Source organism: Meleagris gallopavo, chromosome 2 (assembly GCF_905368555.1).
Source record: "Meleagris gallopavo chromosome 2, MGAL_WU_HG_1.1, whole genome shotgun sequence".
NCBI lineage: Eukaryota > Metazoa > Chordata > Aves > Galliformes > Phasianidae > Meleagris > Meleagris gallopavo.
In genome coordinates this window covers 66797329-66813926 of record NC_139405.1, presented here as the reverse complement: position 1 = coordinate 66813926, position 16598 = coordinate 66797329, and the positions used below count along the sequence as shown (strand labels likewise).

Sequence of the window (16598 nt, the reverse complement as noted above, 5' to 3'; positions counted from 1 at the left end):
GGAGTGCGGTCATTGATAGATAAGAGTGGAAAGGAAGTGACAGATGAACTTTAATATTGCTGCAGGCCTAAATGATTTCTTTGCCTCAGGGAAAAGGGATGGGAATGAAATTTTAAAAGGCTCTCTCTGATCGTACTGGAGCAGTTAATAAGGAGCAGCAGATCCACTGAAAGTAAGTCGAAGTAGCAGGACCTCAATGGTACAGAGGGATAGGAAACACTTCTTTAAAAAGCCCTCCCACTGCATGTGAGGACAGGAGGAGGGCTCTGCAGGAGAGGCTTCCTGAGACAGCAGGCAGCACCCACTGTGTGGCATAGGGACATGATGCCACGATTGCCAGAGCAGCCCTGCTGATTGAGTTACAGCCATAAACTGGTGGCAAATGCTTACTGGAGCTTTCCTTGTCTCTCTTTTGAAGGAGAAAAAGAAAAGCTCAGTGCAGGTGTCGAACCTTCCAGGTTGTGAAAGTGCCCTCAAAACCTGGCAAGCTGTGCACACAGAAGCAGCAGGACCAGGGCTGAGCTTCTCTTCCCTTGCCATTGCCTGGAGGAGGTGCTGAGCCTGGCTCCCCTGCAAGGTGCTTGCAGCATTCGTCTGCAAAAACCAACCTTCGAACCCTGTGTCTGAAATGCTGTCAGGAAAAAAATGTATTAAGCAAGTGGGACTGTCTCTTTAACAAAGACCCTCGGGGGTAATAATTAACTCCTAATATTGGATAATAAAATCTGCATAAAGTCCCCAGGCTACAGGCAAGGCTCAGGCTGTTACGTTGTGGCTGAACGCACAATTCTTCACACTTGGGAAAAAGGGTTTGTTTGTCTTTATATAAGCAGGCTTGGAAAGGTTTATGGTTTATGATGTCCTTGACTATTCCTTCCCAGCTTTAAGAGCTTCAATTTGGCAGACGATGACAGCAAAGTGCATGTTTATCTCTTAGTAGCCCCAACTGGCTTTCTGAAATGGGATTTTTTTGTTTGTTTGTTTGTTTGGAAATTTTTAGCATAGTCATGGAGAATTAGGCATCATGCTTCCAATCGCATTAATGAGAGCTTTGGGTTTTAATCTCATCCATTCCCCTTGAAAAGCTTGTTCTGCTATGTGCTGAGATAAGTTTTGCAGTTATGATTTTTTCCACAATGTTTGCCCACCCTGATAAATAAGGCATGCTATTTTTCTGATATATCAATAAATAAAATGGATTGGCTTGAGTTTTTTGGAAATAAATTCTTTCTCTTTTTAATGAGCGCTGTCCATCCCTGTCTTTAAGTAAGCAAACTGAAGAGGATTAGAACGGATGCATGTATGCACCAATTACTCATCTCTACCCATTTATGATTCAGCAGCATATGAATTGTCCCTAGAAAGTGGAAAAGCATACACAGAAGCATCATATTGAGAGCACAGATTCCTAAGATCTTTGAGAGAGATTTTGCCAAGACAGTAATCAGACTCCAGCGTAGCTGCGCTGAAGCAATCGTGGGAAGATACATATTTAAAAGGCTGTGATTACTATTAAAGTATAAAGAGAAAAATACATGAAAAATAGGATAGCTGTGAAAAAATAGAGTCTCTACCTTTAAGGAGAAGCAAACAGCGCTTTGTAGAAATCCACAATGGGAATTCCAGCAGTACAGAGCTGTGCTACAGAACTGACACTATGGCAAATGGAGAAGGAAATGAAAGCAGACTGCCTGGAAGTAGCATCGTTTCCATAAGGATGGAAGGGTTGCAGTAATAAATCTGTGGGCACCCTGGCTTCATGGTTGTCATTGTGGTGTACATCTCAGTCACTGAAAACATCATGGCCATAGGCAAGAGCCAACTGCTCTCCTTTGCTTCAGAGAAAGCAGATCCAGGGGCAGTGAAGAAGTTCAGGGGAAAGGGGATGGTGGTGGCACAAACATGCACAAATCACTGGGGCAGATGTACAAGGGTGCACAGAGCACTTAGAACACAGGCAATTGCTAATCCTCCTGTTGGAGACATTGACGACAAACTCATCTCTATATGGATATACTTACTCCTGTACATGCATGCCCTCATTGTTAATAATTATTGATAAGTGCTATCAACAGATTAACAACTTTTTTTTTTTTTTTTTTGGTGATGCTCACTTCTTAACTATCAGCTGTAGGAGTCCTTACCGCTGAACTGGCCAAAATAACAGTGACATTCATAGTCAGAGAAGAGAAAATAATACAGCTGAGCAAGATTAAGCCCTGATTTTAAGCTTCAGGTCTTTTGAACATAGATTCAAATCCATTATACAAAGGCTTTTCTCCACATAATGCAATTTTAAGCACAGGAACTTTACCATGATAGTATTGTTATTATTATTATTATTATTAATGCTGAAAATGTGCAATGTATTCAATAAGCCATTGGGTAATTTAAGGGAGAAAAACCTATGACTAGTTACTCAATATGAATCCACCACTTCTGGCTCAAAGTCCTTCCACCAATTTCTGAAAGTGGAGAAGGTGCTGGGGAAGCACTGTTGTGCCTGCACTCAACTCTGCCCTGGGGCATGCCTCATGCTAGAGACAAGATGCACAGCAAGGCAGAACTTCGGTCTCAGCTGCTCTGATATTTTCCTGTACACTACGAAGAAATAGCCAGAATGATTAAGATTTTCAAACCAAGCTAGTAACAACATTGTTAAATCTTGGCTCATTGCACAAGCCCTTCCAGTTTCCAGGGGAAATGCAAGAAGCAATGTAAGGAGCTAATGCTGGACAAAAGGGTTAGGGGGAACCAGCAAGGCTACAGCAAATATATCAAGAGGAAAAAGTAACTGGAGTGACAGTAGATTCCATTAATAAATGAGGAAGGGGAAGAAATTAATGACTTAAAAATGGCTGAGATATTCAACTCCTTTGTTATATCTACCTTCAAAATGAAAAATGCATAAATGAAGTTTGAATAATTAGTAAGGAGTGAAGACAGTATTCAAATGGCTACTGATAAAGACCCGTTAATGGAGAAATTGAAAAATGCAAATAAAAAAAAGTTAGCAGAAGTTCAGGGAATCACCTAACCTATTCGATGAACCCAGGTCTTCTCTGAGGTGAAAGAAGTCGTGGCTAATGGAATATAGCACAAAGCTGGGGAAGAGCAAATGCAGTCCAGGATTAGGAAGCACGCTTTCCACCATCTCAGCTCCTGATACTGTATCTACCCCATCCTCTGCCCTTCTCTGCCTTACACCAGGCTGCTCCTGTAGTCCCACTTGCTCCTCTCATCTCAGCTGCCAGGAAAGCTTTCCTGGTGGGAAGCCATCTCTTGCAACAAGTCCCATTTTAAGAGGGCTTGGCACCAGCAGAGTGCCCTTAATGGGCAGAGTGATCAACTCAGTGAGTTTAAATCCTAGGAGGATAGCTGGACAAAACTACCAAGAGAGGGGAGTGGAAGGGTTATTGAAAGCAGTGGTTCCTGTGGCATCTCTTGGATCTGCAGATAAACTTCTAGTGACTTTTCTTCCCTAAAGGATAAAAAAGCCTTGAGCAGTGAGCCAGGCGATTTCTAAAAATATGTGTTTCTGGGCAGCTTTTTTCAAATAAAATTTGCTGCAGTTTGTATTTCAAGGGGTAAAGTTGGCTATACATCTGGGAAGCAAAATCCTTTGCTAAATTGTTTGATAGGCTCTAATATTTGAATTTGTTCTTTGTGGTACTTTGTACACAGCTGCTCTCACGCAATTAACCTGTCTGTAAGCAGTCTCAATCTTGGGGAAGAACGTCTTATATATTAATATTTATATCTGTAAATTGATAATGGCAGTTGTGATTGCCACTCGATTATACATAATGCATACGTTTACATAATTAATAACAGCATTAGAAAACATTCACCATTTTACTTAATGATGAACAGATTGATTTTGTGTTTACATAGGTTATTATTTCTCCTTCTAAGTGGAAGTACGTGTGGTCTGAGTGCATGTCAGTGCAAGTGCACCTTGCTAACTTTCCTGGAAATTTGGCAGTGAGTTCAGATCCTAGCATGGCACCAGCAAAGCAACACACATTGCTAGTAGGAAGATATTATATTACCACTTGTGTTTCCTTCAGAATAGGTCCCATTCCTTGTTGGGCTGGAGGCATGGTGCCGCAGGCCAGCAGAGGAGGACCTCCCTGAGGACATCGGGGCAGGACGATGGCCACAGGAGGAAGAGGAGCCTCCAGCAGGATGTCCATCTGCAGGACTCTGCCGCATGGCGTACACGGAGCCCACACAACTGAAGGCAGAGTCAGTAGGATCTGCACTGTACCGCTTCATATTAGCTGGATCCAGGTAGTCCTCAGGGATGACTGTTTCTGCTCAACAAGAAAAGAAAGAATCAGTAAAATGGAATCAACATTTAGCTTCACTTCAAACTTTCTGTACAGACAGCTGGATGGCACGGATGGGCTAGACCCAGGAGGCACCTTTTCTGAGAATTAATAAACAATAAAGGGGAGCACAATCTCTCAGAAGTCAGTAGAATCATGACAGGGAAGTTTTGGCTTGTTGCAACCCATCTGTCTCAGTTTAGGGCAATACTCTCCCACCACTTCCCACTCCCACTGGATGGGAAGGCAAAGGCAGGTTTCACTTGCCTCATGGTGCTTCCTGAACACTACCAAGGCCGAAGGTCTAATGGACAACATGAGGATGAGGAGCTTCAGGAATCCAGCCCCTACACATACATGCTATCTCTGCCTTAGAGATTCCCAATCCAGCTGGGTGATACAAAGCATCAGCATCAGGCAGACAGGGATTCCACAGATTAGGAAAGTGCTTCCCTTTTCCCTGTGATGTTTCTCTGAGCTGCTGAAATTGCCACTGTCCTTATTATGTGTACAGTCCCCCAGCTACATCCGAGCAGAATGAAATCACCTGTATGATGCCACACGTCTCCTGACACCCAGTAACAGGATGATTTTATACTGTAATTTATGCTACAAGGCCCAAACCCCATTGCTAACACATGTTGAGGTTGTATGTAATAGTCTTTTCCTTTTAATTTACATTCTTCATATTTTCTTTTGAAAAATCCCTTTGCAGCTGCATGTAATCATTGATGTTAAACAAATGGGATTTAGTTTTGACAACTCAAATACTCAAAAGTTGTGCCACACCAGTATCCTGGCTCACGTGTCAAGCCACAACACAGACTCCTGCTTTATGATTATCTGACTTTTCATTTGCTTGTTGCTGCCTCTTAAAACTTTGGCCTGTTCTGGGCCGAGGCTGAACTCACTATAAAACAACTATCCCATTGGAAGGACAGCCATGTGAAGTTTTCTCACTTTTGGGCACTTGCCTTTGTAACTGCATGTAACATTCCTCTAACTATATTTTTCTCCCTTAGATAATTTGGATTCTCGCAGAGTGCATGCAGGTAGCCTTCTGCTTTCTGCCAAGGGTTTCTAAGCTTTATTCCCACACAAATAGAGCGTAATTCAGCTAAATTCAACTGAGTTCAGCTAACATAACACTAGCATAAGGGAAGGGAGATGGGAATCTGGCACTCTGAACCTTTCTCCCTAGTCTTCAACAGATGTCAAAATTGTATAGCAATTGAGATAACTACCTTGCTTTTCAGACTCCTCCCTGTAAACCAAAGAAAATCCAATCAGGCTTTCTCATTCAAAGGAATTTAATTACTGTGTAGAACACTTGCAGTAAAAGCCTCTTATGCATAAAGAAGACAGCTCTTTCTGCAGCATCCTGCCTGCACCACATGGAATAATTATGCCTCTTGTGAATGATTACCTCTTTATTTCAGGAAAAGAATGCTTTTTTAATATGATTACAATATGAAGAAGATACAGACTGTCTAAACAACAAACAGCACGTTAGAACAGCACTGCTAAATAAACAGCATACAGCTTTTATTACTACAGATATAAATGACTCCTAAATTCGTGAGTGGACACCAGGGATTTTTTGACTGATGTCAGACTCTCAGTAATCTATGTAAAATAAGACCTGCATGGATGAAAGTCTCCCAGTGGAAGGGAATGTATGAGTTGTGTATGGGAATATGATGAAGAACCAGATGCTGTCGTTTCTGTTACCAACTCTGCCTAAGACTCTTTTCTTGATCTGGATCAATTTATGGTTGGACTAGATGATACTAGTGGTCTTTTCCAACCTTAATGATTCTATGATTCTATGAATTTGTTCCACCTATCACTGCTTTGGGCTCCACAATGGGAGTAATGATGCCCTGGGCAACCTGATTTAGCTGTGCAAGTCTCTGTTCGTTGCAGGGGAGTTGTACTAGATGACCTTTAAAATCTAACTCTAAGGATTCTATGATTCTATTGCCATAGATCAGCAGGAGCTTCAGTTTGTTACTGTGAACAGCAACTCGCTGGAGTTACCTCTTCCTGACCACAGGTAGCTCATGAGGAAAGACAGGTCACAGACTGGGAAAAAGGAGACTTGGCATTTGAGTGGTTACAGGTTTTAAGTCACGGATTTTTAAAAGGTGCTGGTCAGCTTCTGTGCTGCCCGCTGAGTGTGGGCTGCTTTGTAAAAATGCACTCGCCAATGTAACTTGAGCAACACATATTGTAGATGGGACCATCTCGATATTACTGGAGCAAACAAGACTCAAATATTAGCAAAAACAGAATGTGCTGACTGCTATTAGGAAGCTAACAATCTTGGAGCAAGCATTAAAAAGCCTCAACCAAGAGGAGATGGAGAGTCTTTCAGCCAAGAGCAGCAGGGAGCTGGAGGATCAGTGGGCACACTCTGTTGGGAAGGAGGAATAGTACCATGAAAATCTTGGTTTAAAACAGGCTTGCCTGCCTGGACTTCACAGGCTGGGCTGCTTACAGTGGCTCTGGAGGCAGTGAGAGAAATGGGCTGCACCATCCAGAAACTCAGAGGAGACTGTGGAAGCTTTCTTTGTTCACAGCTGTCTGGCTCCCCGTTAGCTGTACCATAAAGAAGCTGAACAATGTGCAGCTCAAGCAGTGGTGTGTCCAGGTTTTACATCTACTAATCCCACTTTGACCAAATAGAAGAAAACATATTTTGTAAGACAGCAGAAGAAAATAAAACTCCTAATTGAGGCTTAAAGTGCAACAGTTTCATAAATCTGTAGCTTAGCCCTTCTGTATTCAGTTGTACTCCTGTGTATTTTTTCTAGGTGGTTAGCAGAAGAGCACACTCTAGTGAAAAATGGCAGGTAGTTTTAAAGCAGAGTTAGGTGAAAGCTGCCTTGAGCCTTTGCTTTGAGCACAGTAGTCTCCATTACAACTTTTCACTATCCTGAGAAGCTCAAGCCATTGTGAATTAGTTTTCCTTTCCAGGAATGGTCCACAGGAAACTTGGTTGAGAAGTGGAAGTCTGTTACATCCAGCACACCTTAAAATGTAGCAAAGGAGAAGAGAAAAAAAAAAAAACCAACACAACAAAACATAGTCACCAAAAGCAAAAGCAAGGCCTGTTTTCCCAGTTTAAAAATTCAGATTTATTTAGCTGAGATTCTGAAAATAGCAGCCTGCGTGTTTTCCAGCTAAACTCCTGAAGATGAGTCAATGTGAGAGCTTGCAGCTCACATCCCAGCCCTGGCCGCATGACTTTGGTCAGGTTATCCATCACCTCTGGACCACAGCTCTCCTTTAGCATGAAGAAAAGTACTAGTTTTATCTCTCACCTCAGCTGCATGGTAAGTCATTTGCCTCAGGGGTATCTGTACACCACTACAGGATGCCATGTGGATGTAACAGTGCATGTGTGAATCACATACAATGGACCTTTGATAGCATCTGAAAATAGAGGCACTCCGGAAAGACAAAAAAAATTGTGTATCCCATTGTGCATTAGGAAAGCAAAAGAAAATTAATTGCAAGTGAAGCAGGAAATGGAGAAGAGAGTATACTCAGGAAAGATGATCCCTACCTGACATTTTTCTGATATAATCTTTCACTCTCTTCATCATAAAAAAAAAAAAAAAAAAAAAAAAATCCCTACTAAAATCTCTCCTGTAGGCAAAAACTCTTCCTGAACCCCGCAGTAACTCTCCTCTCCTCTCCTCTCCTCTCCTCTCCTCTCCTCTCCTCTCCTCTCCTCTCCTCTCCTCTCCTCTCCTCTCCTCTCCTCTCCTCTCCTCTCCTCTCCTCTCCTCTCCTCTCCTCTCCTCTCCTCTCCTCTCCTCTCCTCTCCTCTCCTCTCCTCTCCTTCCTGTTTCACATGCTGGCAGCTTCCTGGCACAACTGCCCTTGACTATGGAATCATACTTCTGTGTTATTTCAAAACCTGCACCTCCACCACCTGCAATCCTCTACCACATTATTTACTTAAACTATATTCTCCACTAACTCGTTTTCTTTGCAGAGTTTTTTCTTTTTTTTCCTTTTTTTCTTTTTTTTCTTTTTTTCTTTTTTTCCCTTTTTCTTCCTTCCTTCCTTCCTTCCTTCCTTCCTTCCTTCCTTCCTTCCTTCCTTCCTCCTTCCTTCCTTCCTCCTTTCTTCCTTCCTTCTTTCTTTTTCTCTCTTTCTTTCTTTCTTTCTTTCTTCTTCTTTCTTTCTTTCTTTCTTTCTTTCTTTCTTTCTTTCTTTCTTTCTTTCTTTCTTTCTTTCTTTCTTTCTTTCTTCTTTCCTTCTTTCCTTCTTTCCTTCTTTCCTTCTTTCCTTCTTTCTTTCCCTCTCTCTCTCTTTCTCTTTCCTTTCTTTTTCCTTCGCTCCCACTCTTCATTTTTGTTATCTTGTCTCCTATTCCCCATATTACTTAGTGATGGGTTTTGCCCTTTGACACTTCCCTGCACCTTTTAAGTGCTACCATTTATTTTCCATAATGGCTTGACCATCTGTGAACTCAATATTTTAAGCAGTATGATATCATAGCTTCCCCAGACATCTCTTTTCCTTCCATCAGGGCCAGCCTTGTGTCATCTCCCAGCCTTGTGTCATCTCCCAGTCATTTTGAGAGGAGCCAACCACAGCGACAAAATCTCCTCAAGAGACTCCTCATACATTTTGGCTTTCCCCTGTATTTTGTATGCTCCAGTCCTGGCTCCAGCTCCCTGCACACTGGTGCTGGTGGGAAGCAAGAAAGGACAGCTTTGTGCAGAATCTCACTGGCCAGCATCATGAATTTTGTTTCCGCCCTTCTCCTTAGCTTACTGATTTCCCTCTGCCAAGAAGTGGGTATCTCACTCCAGTGTTTCTCCAGAGAAACAACCACATTTTTCTGTTTCTCATCTACAGATGCTGAATATCTGCATTTCTTTTCCTCTTGCTGAGACTGGTGGAAGCACAGCCTTATGGTCTGTACAATTCTTTCACCACACTACGCACTCCTGTCTTTTTTTCTTTAGCTACAACACTTGGCACAAGTGACCAACACTTTGGATCCATGTAAGCAGTCTTCTTCATGGAGGATTTCCCATATTTTTCTCTAATGAGCTTCAGTTAGCAAGGGTTAGAAACCCACATCTCAGCCTTCATGTAATGAGAAGTGTGAAAAACACAGAAAACAAATGCAGAAATGCAGAGAAAAACACTCCAGGTGAGTTTAGCCATCAGTTCTGTCTGGGGCAAGTTAGAGAGGGAGAGAGCAGAGTTGTAAACAGTATTAAACATTGTGAAGATATGCCTTGGTTCAGAACTGCTATCTTCTGTTTTAACATCAGCCCTTTAAAGATTAAAAAGATATCTTTTCCTGTGCCTGCCAAGCAGCCTCACATATTTCCACCCTGTCAGAAAAAGACCATGCACCTTATCTGCTGTGTAGCTTGAGTCTACTTGCCTCCATCTGCAGATAAGAGCTTCTCGTGATGGATTAAGGCTTTTCTGGTCATCCTCTGTGATTTACTCTGGGATAACAGCACAGCCCTTTCCTTTTAGCTCCACTGGCTGTTCAGACATGCAGTGCAATGAAAATATGTCGTCACCTCTTAGCAGGTGCTTCTACAGTGCACAAGCACCACAGGGTAACTCTGCCTCAGTTATAGGAGCACACAATTCACACAGCTGCACCCACAAGGGAAGGAAGGGGGTCATTCATCTGTCACAACATAAAGGTATACATAAGCCTCATCTGACTGTGGTTATACGTACTGTGAACAGAGAAACCATGGTCACAACATAGAGATGAAAGCTGCCATGAGTTTTCAAGGGCTCAGTCTCAGGCTTTGCTGCACCACGCATCACCTTGCTGCACCCTCACTGCCCATTGAAATGCAACATTCTTCAGGGAGAAGCTGCCAGTCAGCTAGCATCAGGATCTAAATGTTTTAGAGAATTTTGCAAAACGTAGTGTTGCCCTGCTTACAAGACTTCAGCATAGATGATTTTTTTTTTTTTCCATTTTCCCCTGAGTGTTTGCAGTGCAGACGAGAGCTGCATCGTGTTTAATGCAGTAGAACCAGGAAATGAAACTGGCTGGGAACAGATCTACACGGCTTTATTGTCCGAAGTGAGTAAAAAGGGAGAGTAAATTTGCAAGCTAGCTGCTGACAAATAAATTAGATTTGATAATAAAAGGTGCTCGTGTGTATAAATCACCTAGAGATGATTTTTTTAAAAGTACTTGGGGATGACAGAATAAACATCTTGTGTTGCAACGAAGACATGTTAGCTCTATCTCACAGTGCAGGCAAATTGCTTAAGTACTGAATACCCATGAGTGAAGGTGAATTCAGTGATATATGGACTCAGCCTTTAGCAAAGTGTTCCCTTCATTTCTTCCTCCTGATTTCAGATCCCGTCTCCCTCGCCTTTATGTTACACCAAGCCACACATCATGAAAAGAGGATTTCTCGGGGTTGCAACATTCTGTGCCTTATTAGTGTAGCAATATTCTGAGTAGGCAGAGAGAGACAGGAGGCTGCCATCCACCTGTTCTGCCTCCAGCCTCCAGCAGCACTCAGGTGCTTTTCTTTTCTATCCACGTAGTTTTCAGTGTAGCCTTTATGCTTATTAATCAGCATTGATAAAAGTCACAAAAAGCTGTGTGTAGAATAGATTGTATGAAAACAACTGTGTTATTTGGAAATTGCAGCACATTATGTACTGGCATTCTCTACAGATAAAGTGCTGAATGAATTTCTGTTGTTATCACCATGATGAATCTCCCTGCACTATGCTGACTTTAAATATTTAACAGCAATGTTTTTCTTTGAAAAACAAATTATTCGAGACACATCACATGAGGTGTCTACAGCAAAGCATAGTAACTGCAAAACAAGCTGTGTTTGCCTGTTAATAACTGATAAACTCATTCAGTGATCAGGTGGAGCACACACGGAGCATGGGTCTGTGTATGTGTCTATACACAGGTATAAGATCTTTCATGAAGTCTGCACTTCATTTCTCTCTGCCTAATACTCAGATGGACCTTCTGGTATTTCTGATGGTTTTTTTTTTCCGTGATATGAACACAACATGGCTTGGACCTAACGCCTTGCTTCTCCTTCACCAATCCATAGAGAAGCCCACCATAAGCATTACATGCTTTGTGATTCCCCAACCCACACTTGCATTTTTTTCAGTGAGATGGAGATTCATTCCCACGCCCATCTCCCAGCTGTGCTGCCCATCACCTTGCATCTTCCCCTTCTCACTGCTGCCCACAGCCTGCACCATCTGAACACCAACACCCAACTGTGTCCCCCTGCATTTTGTTGCAGATTTTCCCTTACTAGCTTTAATCTCCCGTTCTGCATTCATTTTGCTGACAGATGAATGTTCTTCAAGCAGATGCTGAATATTATTACTCTCTGAAAGTCACTTTGATGTACTCTGTATAATTACTGCTAAGAAATAATTCCTGGGGAGTACCACTGAGGGGAGAGAACTGAACTGAGTCCAACAAATCTTAAGAAAAATTGGGTGGTTTATTTTCATGGGACTGGAAATGCAGTTGTATGGAGGTTTCCATTTATTTGTTAGCAAAATGGAAAAGGAAAGACTGAAATAGAAAATAAATGAAGACAGATAAAGGAAGAAGAGCCTTTTAAGCTTTTAATCTAAAGGGTTAAAAAAAGAGGGCAACATGGGAGAGGAGAAAAACAGAGCTGAAAAGCTGAAGAACATCCAAGCAAAATTCAGCAGGCTCTTTGAAAAATAAAATGAAAATTTGCTATAGACCCTGTCCAATGAAAACAGCTTCGGCACAAAGCCCCCTTGTCCTCCTTCCCCTCAGCTCTGTTCTCTCCCCAGGGATGTCAACCTGCCCCACTGCAAGCAGCCCTGGGAGTGAGGGCCCACAGCACACAGTACCCCTCATGTTCTCCGCAGTCATGGAACACATGGAACAGCTTGAACTGACACAAAGTCATGATCTTGAGGATAATCCTTATCCTCTCAGGTGCAGTGAGAAATCAGGTGTGTCCCACTGGTAATGCACTCTACGCTGGGATGGGTGGAGGTTTTGTCACTACTGGCTGTAGTGATGCCTGTCAGTCTGATTGCATAAAATACGGACGTGATGGATAACAGATATTTGTATCAATATTTTACAAGTTTACTAATGGAATTTCTGCTTCAACGTTCACTTGAACCTTTTAAAATCAAGGACTGCACTACTAACTTCAGATATCTCCTGAAGGAATAATACAGCTCTGCATCTAAAACACAGCTAAAGATGCACCTAAAGCTAAAACCAAGTTGCAATCACATTTTATCTGATTAGGACTCTCAAAAGGCGTCCGTGCTTCTTCCATGTGATGGAGCATGTAAGGCTTGAATTCAATGCTTGTGCCCAGCAGTACTTTTTCTGCAGTAGATATCACCTCATCCATTATGCTTCATGCAGTTATGCCCATCATTTTATCCACATGCCTTATGCGTACCTTTTAATACAGTAAAAAACATGTTTTTCCCTTTCTTTAAATTTCACTTCATATCCTAGATCCATACTCAAGAACAAATGAAGAAATGGCTTCTTTGGTGCCATTGACAGACGCAACTAAATCTCTTTATTTTTTTGCAGCAGTAAAAAAATTACATTAAAGCAATTTTGTTTTGCCTTTTGTCAACATAGCTAGTATGGCTACTGATGGCACTCTAGTGATTGTTGGTAAAAAAAAGAAGGACTTATAAAATTAATACAAGATGATGCAATTGCCACCGGCAACTCGCATTTGATGAAATATCACTGCATTGTACATCAAGAAAAATTATTTGTGAAAGCTTTAAAAATGGATAATGTCATGCAAATTGTCATCAAAGCTGTCAATTTGTTAAAGTTCAAGAGACTGAATCATCACCAATTCCAGGAGTTCCTTACAAGTGTGGATGCTGATTATGGGGATGTCATTTACTTTTCTGAAGGAAGGTGGCTAAGTTGAGATAAAATGCTAAAAAAGTTGTTATGATTTGTGAAATGGAATCATGTCCTTTATGGAATAGTAAAATTTGTGCCAGAATGTGAAGATTAAAAATGGCTCACAGATACAGCATTTTTGGTGGAAAGGTGCCTTCTAACTCAGACCATTCTTCGATTCTATGATTCTGTGATTTGATCACTCATTTAAATGAGTTAAACCTGCATCTTCAAGTTGAAAATCAACTTATTTGTGCTACGTTTCAAACCAAAACAGCATTTGAAATGAAACTTAAGTTATGACAATCTCAAGTTGTGGCAAATAATTTTATGCATTTTGATATACTGGCTAAACACAGTCCTGTGAACAGTGAAAGATCTGAAGCTGTGCTTTCCATTTTGATAAAAGAACTTGAGAATAGGTCTCAAGATTTAAAAATGTCATCAATGTTTTGGTACATTTGCAACACCATTTTCAGTCGATATAAATACATTACCTGTGAATTTTCAAATGGAATATATAGAGTTGTAATCAAACATCCAACTCAACGAAAAATTTGGTCATATCTCTTTCCTAGGCTTTTATAAGCCCTATCTTACCAGAGAAAAGCATCCCTCACTTCACAATCATGCCATATTCATGTTGTCATTTTTTGGCAGTATGAACTTTTGTGAACAATTACTGCCAAGGATGAAGTACAGGAAGAGTAGTATTTCATAAAAGCTCTCTGACAAACACTTTGAGAACTTAGAAAGAATTGCAGCCACAGCCATCAAACCAGACACTGACTCACTAATTTCACAAAAGCAAGGTCAAATATCTCACTAGGTTTGTGTTTTTGTTGCTCTCTGCTTTTTTATGTTTCAATAAAAAAAATACATTAAACATAGTTTTTTTACTTATATTCATTAACTGTATTATACATCTGACATGTGTCCCAAGACAACTTCTGTTTGCTCAGTGTGGCCCAGGCAAGCCAAAAGGTTGGCACCCATGGATTAGTGGGCTGGTGATGATGGGTTGATAGCTGCACTAGATGATTTTAGGGGTCTTTTCCAACCTTAGTGATTTTGTGAATCTACGATTCTGTATCTATGGAGGTACAGTCAGGAGGAAGAAGACTTGCCCTTGGTTGGCTGCTGGAGGAAGAGCCGATATTAAATTTGAGATTTCACCATGGCTGGGTGGTTTGTGCTTCCTTCCTTAAGTCTGACCTTAGTATTTTATTTATTGTTTAAGGGATAATGTTCATGCCAGAGGAATATATGAGGCAATAAATGGCCTTTGCAAGTAATTAAATGCTGAAGAGATCCAAAGCTACTGATAGCTGTAAAAGCCATTTATTCTGCATGTGCTGTGAAGCCAGAAGTACCATTCCTCACAGTGTGCAACGAGACAAGATTAAACAAGCCACAGTACTTGAAAGGGGAAAGACAACATTTTTCTTGTCCTCTCAGGGCTTGAAATTTCTTAGCTGCTGTTTATTTGGTGCTTTGAACAGTCAATATTGACCGTAATAATATGTAGTTTTCTATCATGTTATTCTTTTTCTTCTAGCAGTTTTAAAAGGGCTTTGCTCATGGTGACAAGAACTGCTGCTGTTGTTGGACAGATGCTCTGATAAAGGCACAGCAAAGAAGGGTGCCTTGTCCATGCAATCAATGGGAAAATCTCTGGTAAACCCAGTTCCTGAATCTTAGCCTGGTGCCTTGCCTGCTGCTCATGCTCTCACAGTGCATGTAGCATTTGTCAGACCATCTTTTCAGTGTGTATACATAGGAGGGGTCCACCTTCCGACACAAAAAGTTGGTGATGTACCAGAGTGTCTCTACCTGCTGACTGCAGAGGGTGTGAATGGGAGCACTGAACAAGATCCCTGCCCCACAGACTTCTCATACACGTTGCCCCAGCACACTTGAAGAATTATTTGCAGAGTTAAATGAGATTTTGTCTTTTTATAGCTGAAAATTCACTACTACTCCTATGGAAAATTTTAGGGTGCAGGTCTGAGGTGCTTTGAACCCACTTGCCATGGGGGCAGGTGACATCTCAAGCTTCACTATGATGCAGACCTGAGGCTGGGGATCTCCTGGACAAAACCCTAGGGCCCTACCATTGCTGTATCCCACCAATTGTTCTCACAGATCCACATCAGCTCACAGCTGACAATACCATTCAGAAGACAGAGCTGTAGGGTGGGTTTGTTCCCAGATGTGTCAAGCCACTGACTCAGGTTGGATATTAGGAAAAATTTCTTATCAGAGAGGTGAGGCATTGACACAGGCTGCCCAGGGATATGATGGAGTCACAGTCCCTGGAGGTGTTCAAGAACCGTGTAGATGCCACGCTGAGGGATACGATGAATATGCACAGTGGGGATGGGCTGACTTTTGGACTAGATGATCTTAGTGGTCTTTTCCAACCTTAATGATTCTGTGATTCTGTGACTGTGGGAGGGGGACCAGGCATGGGTTGCAAGAAGCATTATTAACTCAAGCTCGGGAGGGTGATGCAGTGTCAGCAGGGTTGACTGCAGACACGGGCTGTGGGTGCTAGCTCCGAGGCATGTCAACATCACTGTAAGTGATATACACATGCATCAACAAATCCCACCTGGCCCCTGTGAGCCATTAACATCTGGCAGCTGGCTGCAAGCACAGGTGACTAATGGCTCAGGGGCACGTGCTGCAGGGCAAGGTTAAAAGGTGGCTCCTGTATGGTGTAAGTGGATTAATATGACTGGACATGATGCAGGCCTCGCCTTTCACATCTGCCAGTGTAAATCAAGAGTAACCGCACCAAAGTCAATACATGTGTTAAATTCATTGGTACACAGAGGCTGAAAGGCGCATGGTTTTAAAGAGAAGAACATCTCGATTATGAGCTGGAAATCAGACACAATGAAAAATGGGGCTGCTTTGCATGGTTTCCCGTGGTGCTTTATTATGGCTCCGCACCTTTCATGCAAGATCTGTCCCAATTGAGGCTCTCTCAGACCTGTCTGCACAAAGGCCTCCCATTGTCCTTCATTATAGCAACTGCAGAGAACACCTGTCCCTGCTTGGTGAAGCAGAGGGGCCTCTGTGCTGACCTTGTTGCAGAGAAATTCTGGCTTCAAGGGAGGAGGGAAGGAGATTTAGGCAATGCAACACCACACAGAGACTCAGAGGCTCAACCTCCAGTGCTACTGAGTATAGCCTTTCATTATGAATAGAAATATTATTTATCTGCCTGCAACAAAAGCAACCTCGAAGCCTATTTCCTGGGGTCCAGAGCCACATTTTCCACACCTTGCAACCAATAATGCAACATTGCTAATGATAACCTG

General features: G+C 42.0%; 1 protein-coding gene across 2 annotated transcripts in view; it reads right to left on the bottom strand.

The window, feature by feature from the left end:
- SCML4 (Scm polycomb group protein like 4) overlaps nt 1–16598 on the bottom strand; it is a 35207-nt gene that overhangs the window by 7725 nt on the left and 10884 nt on the right. Inside the window, exon 5 of one of the 2 annotated variants that reach the window (XM_031552521.2) lies at nt 4053–4319. In XM_031552521.2, the coding sequence (XP_031408381.2) occupies nt 4053–4319 (267 nt within the window). The remainder of the gene's footprint in view (nt 1–4052; nt 4320–16598) is intronic. The other variant, XM_085218500.1, reaches the window with a different exon arrangement.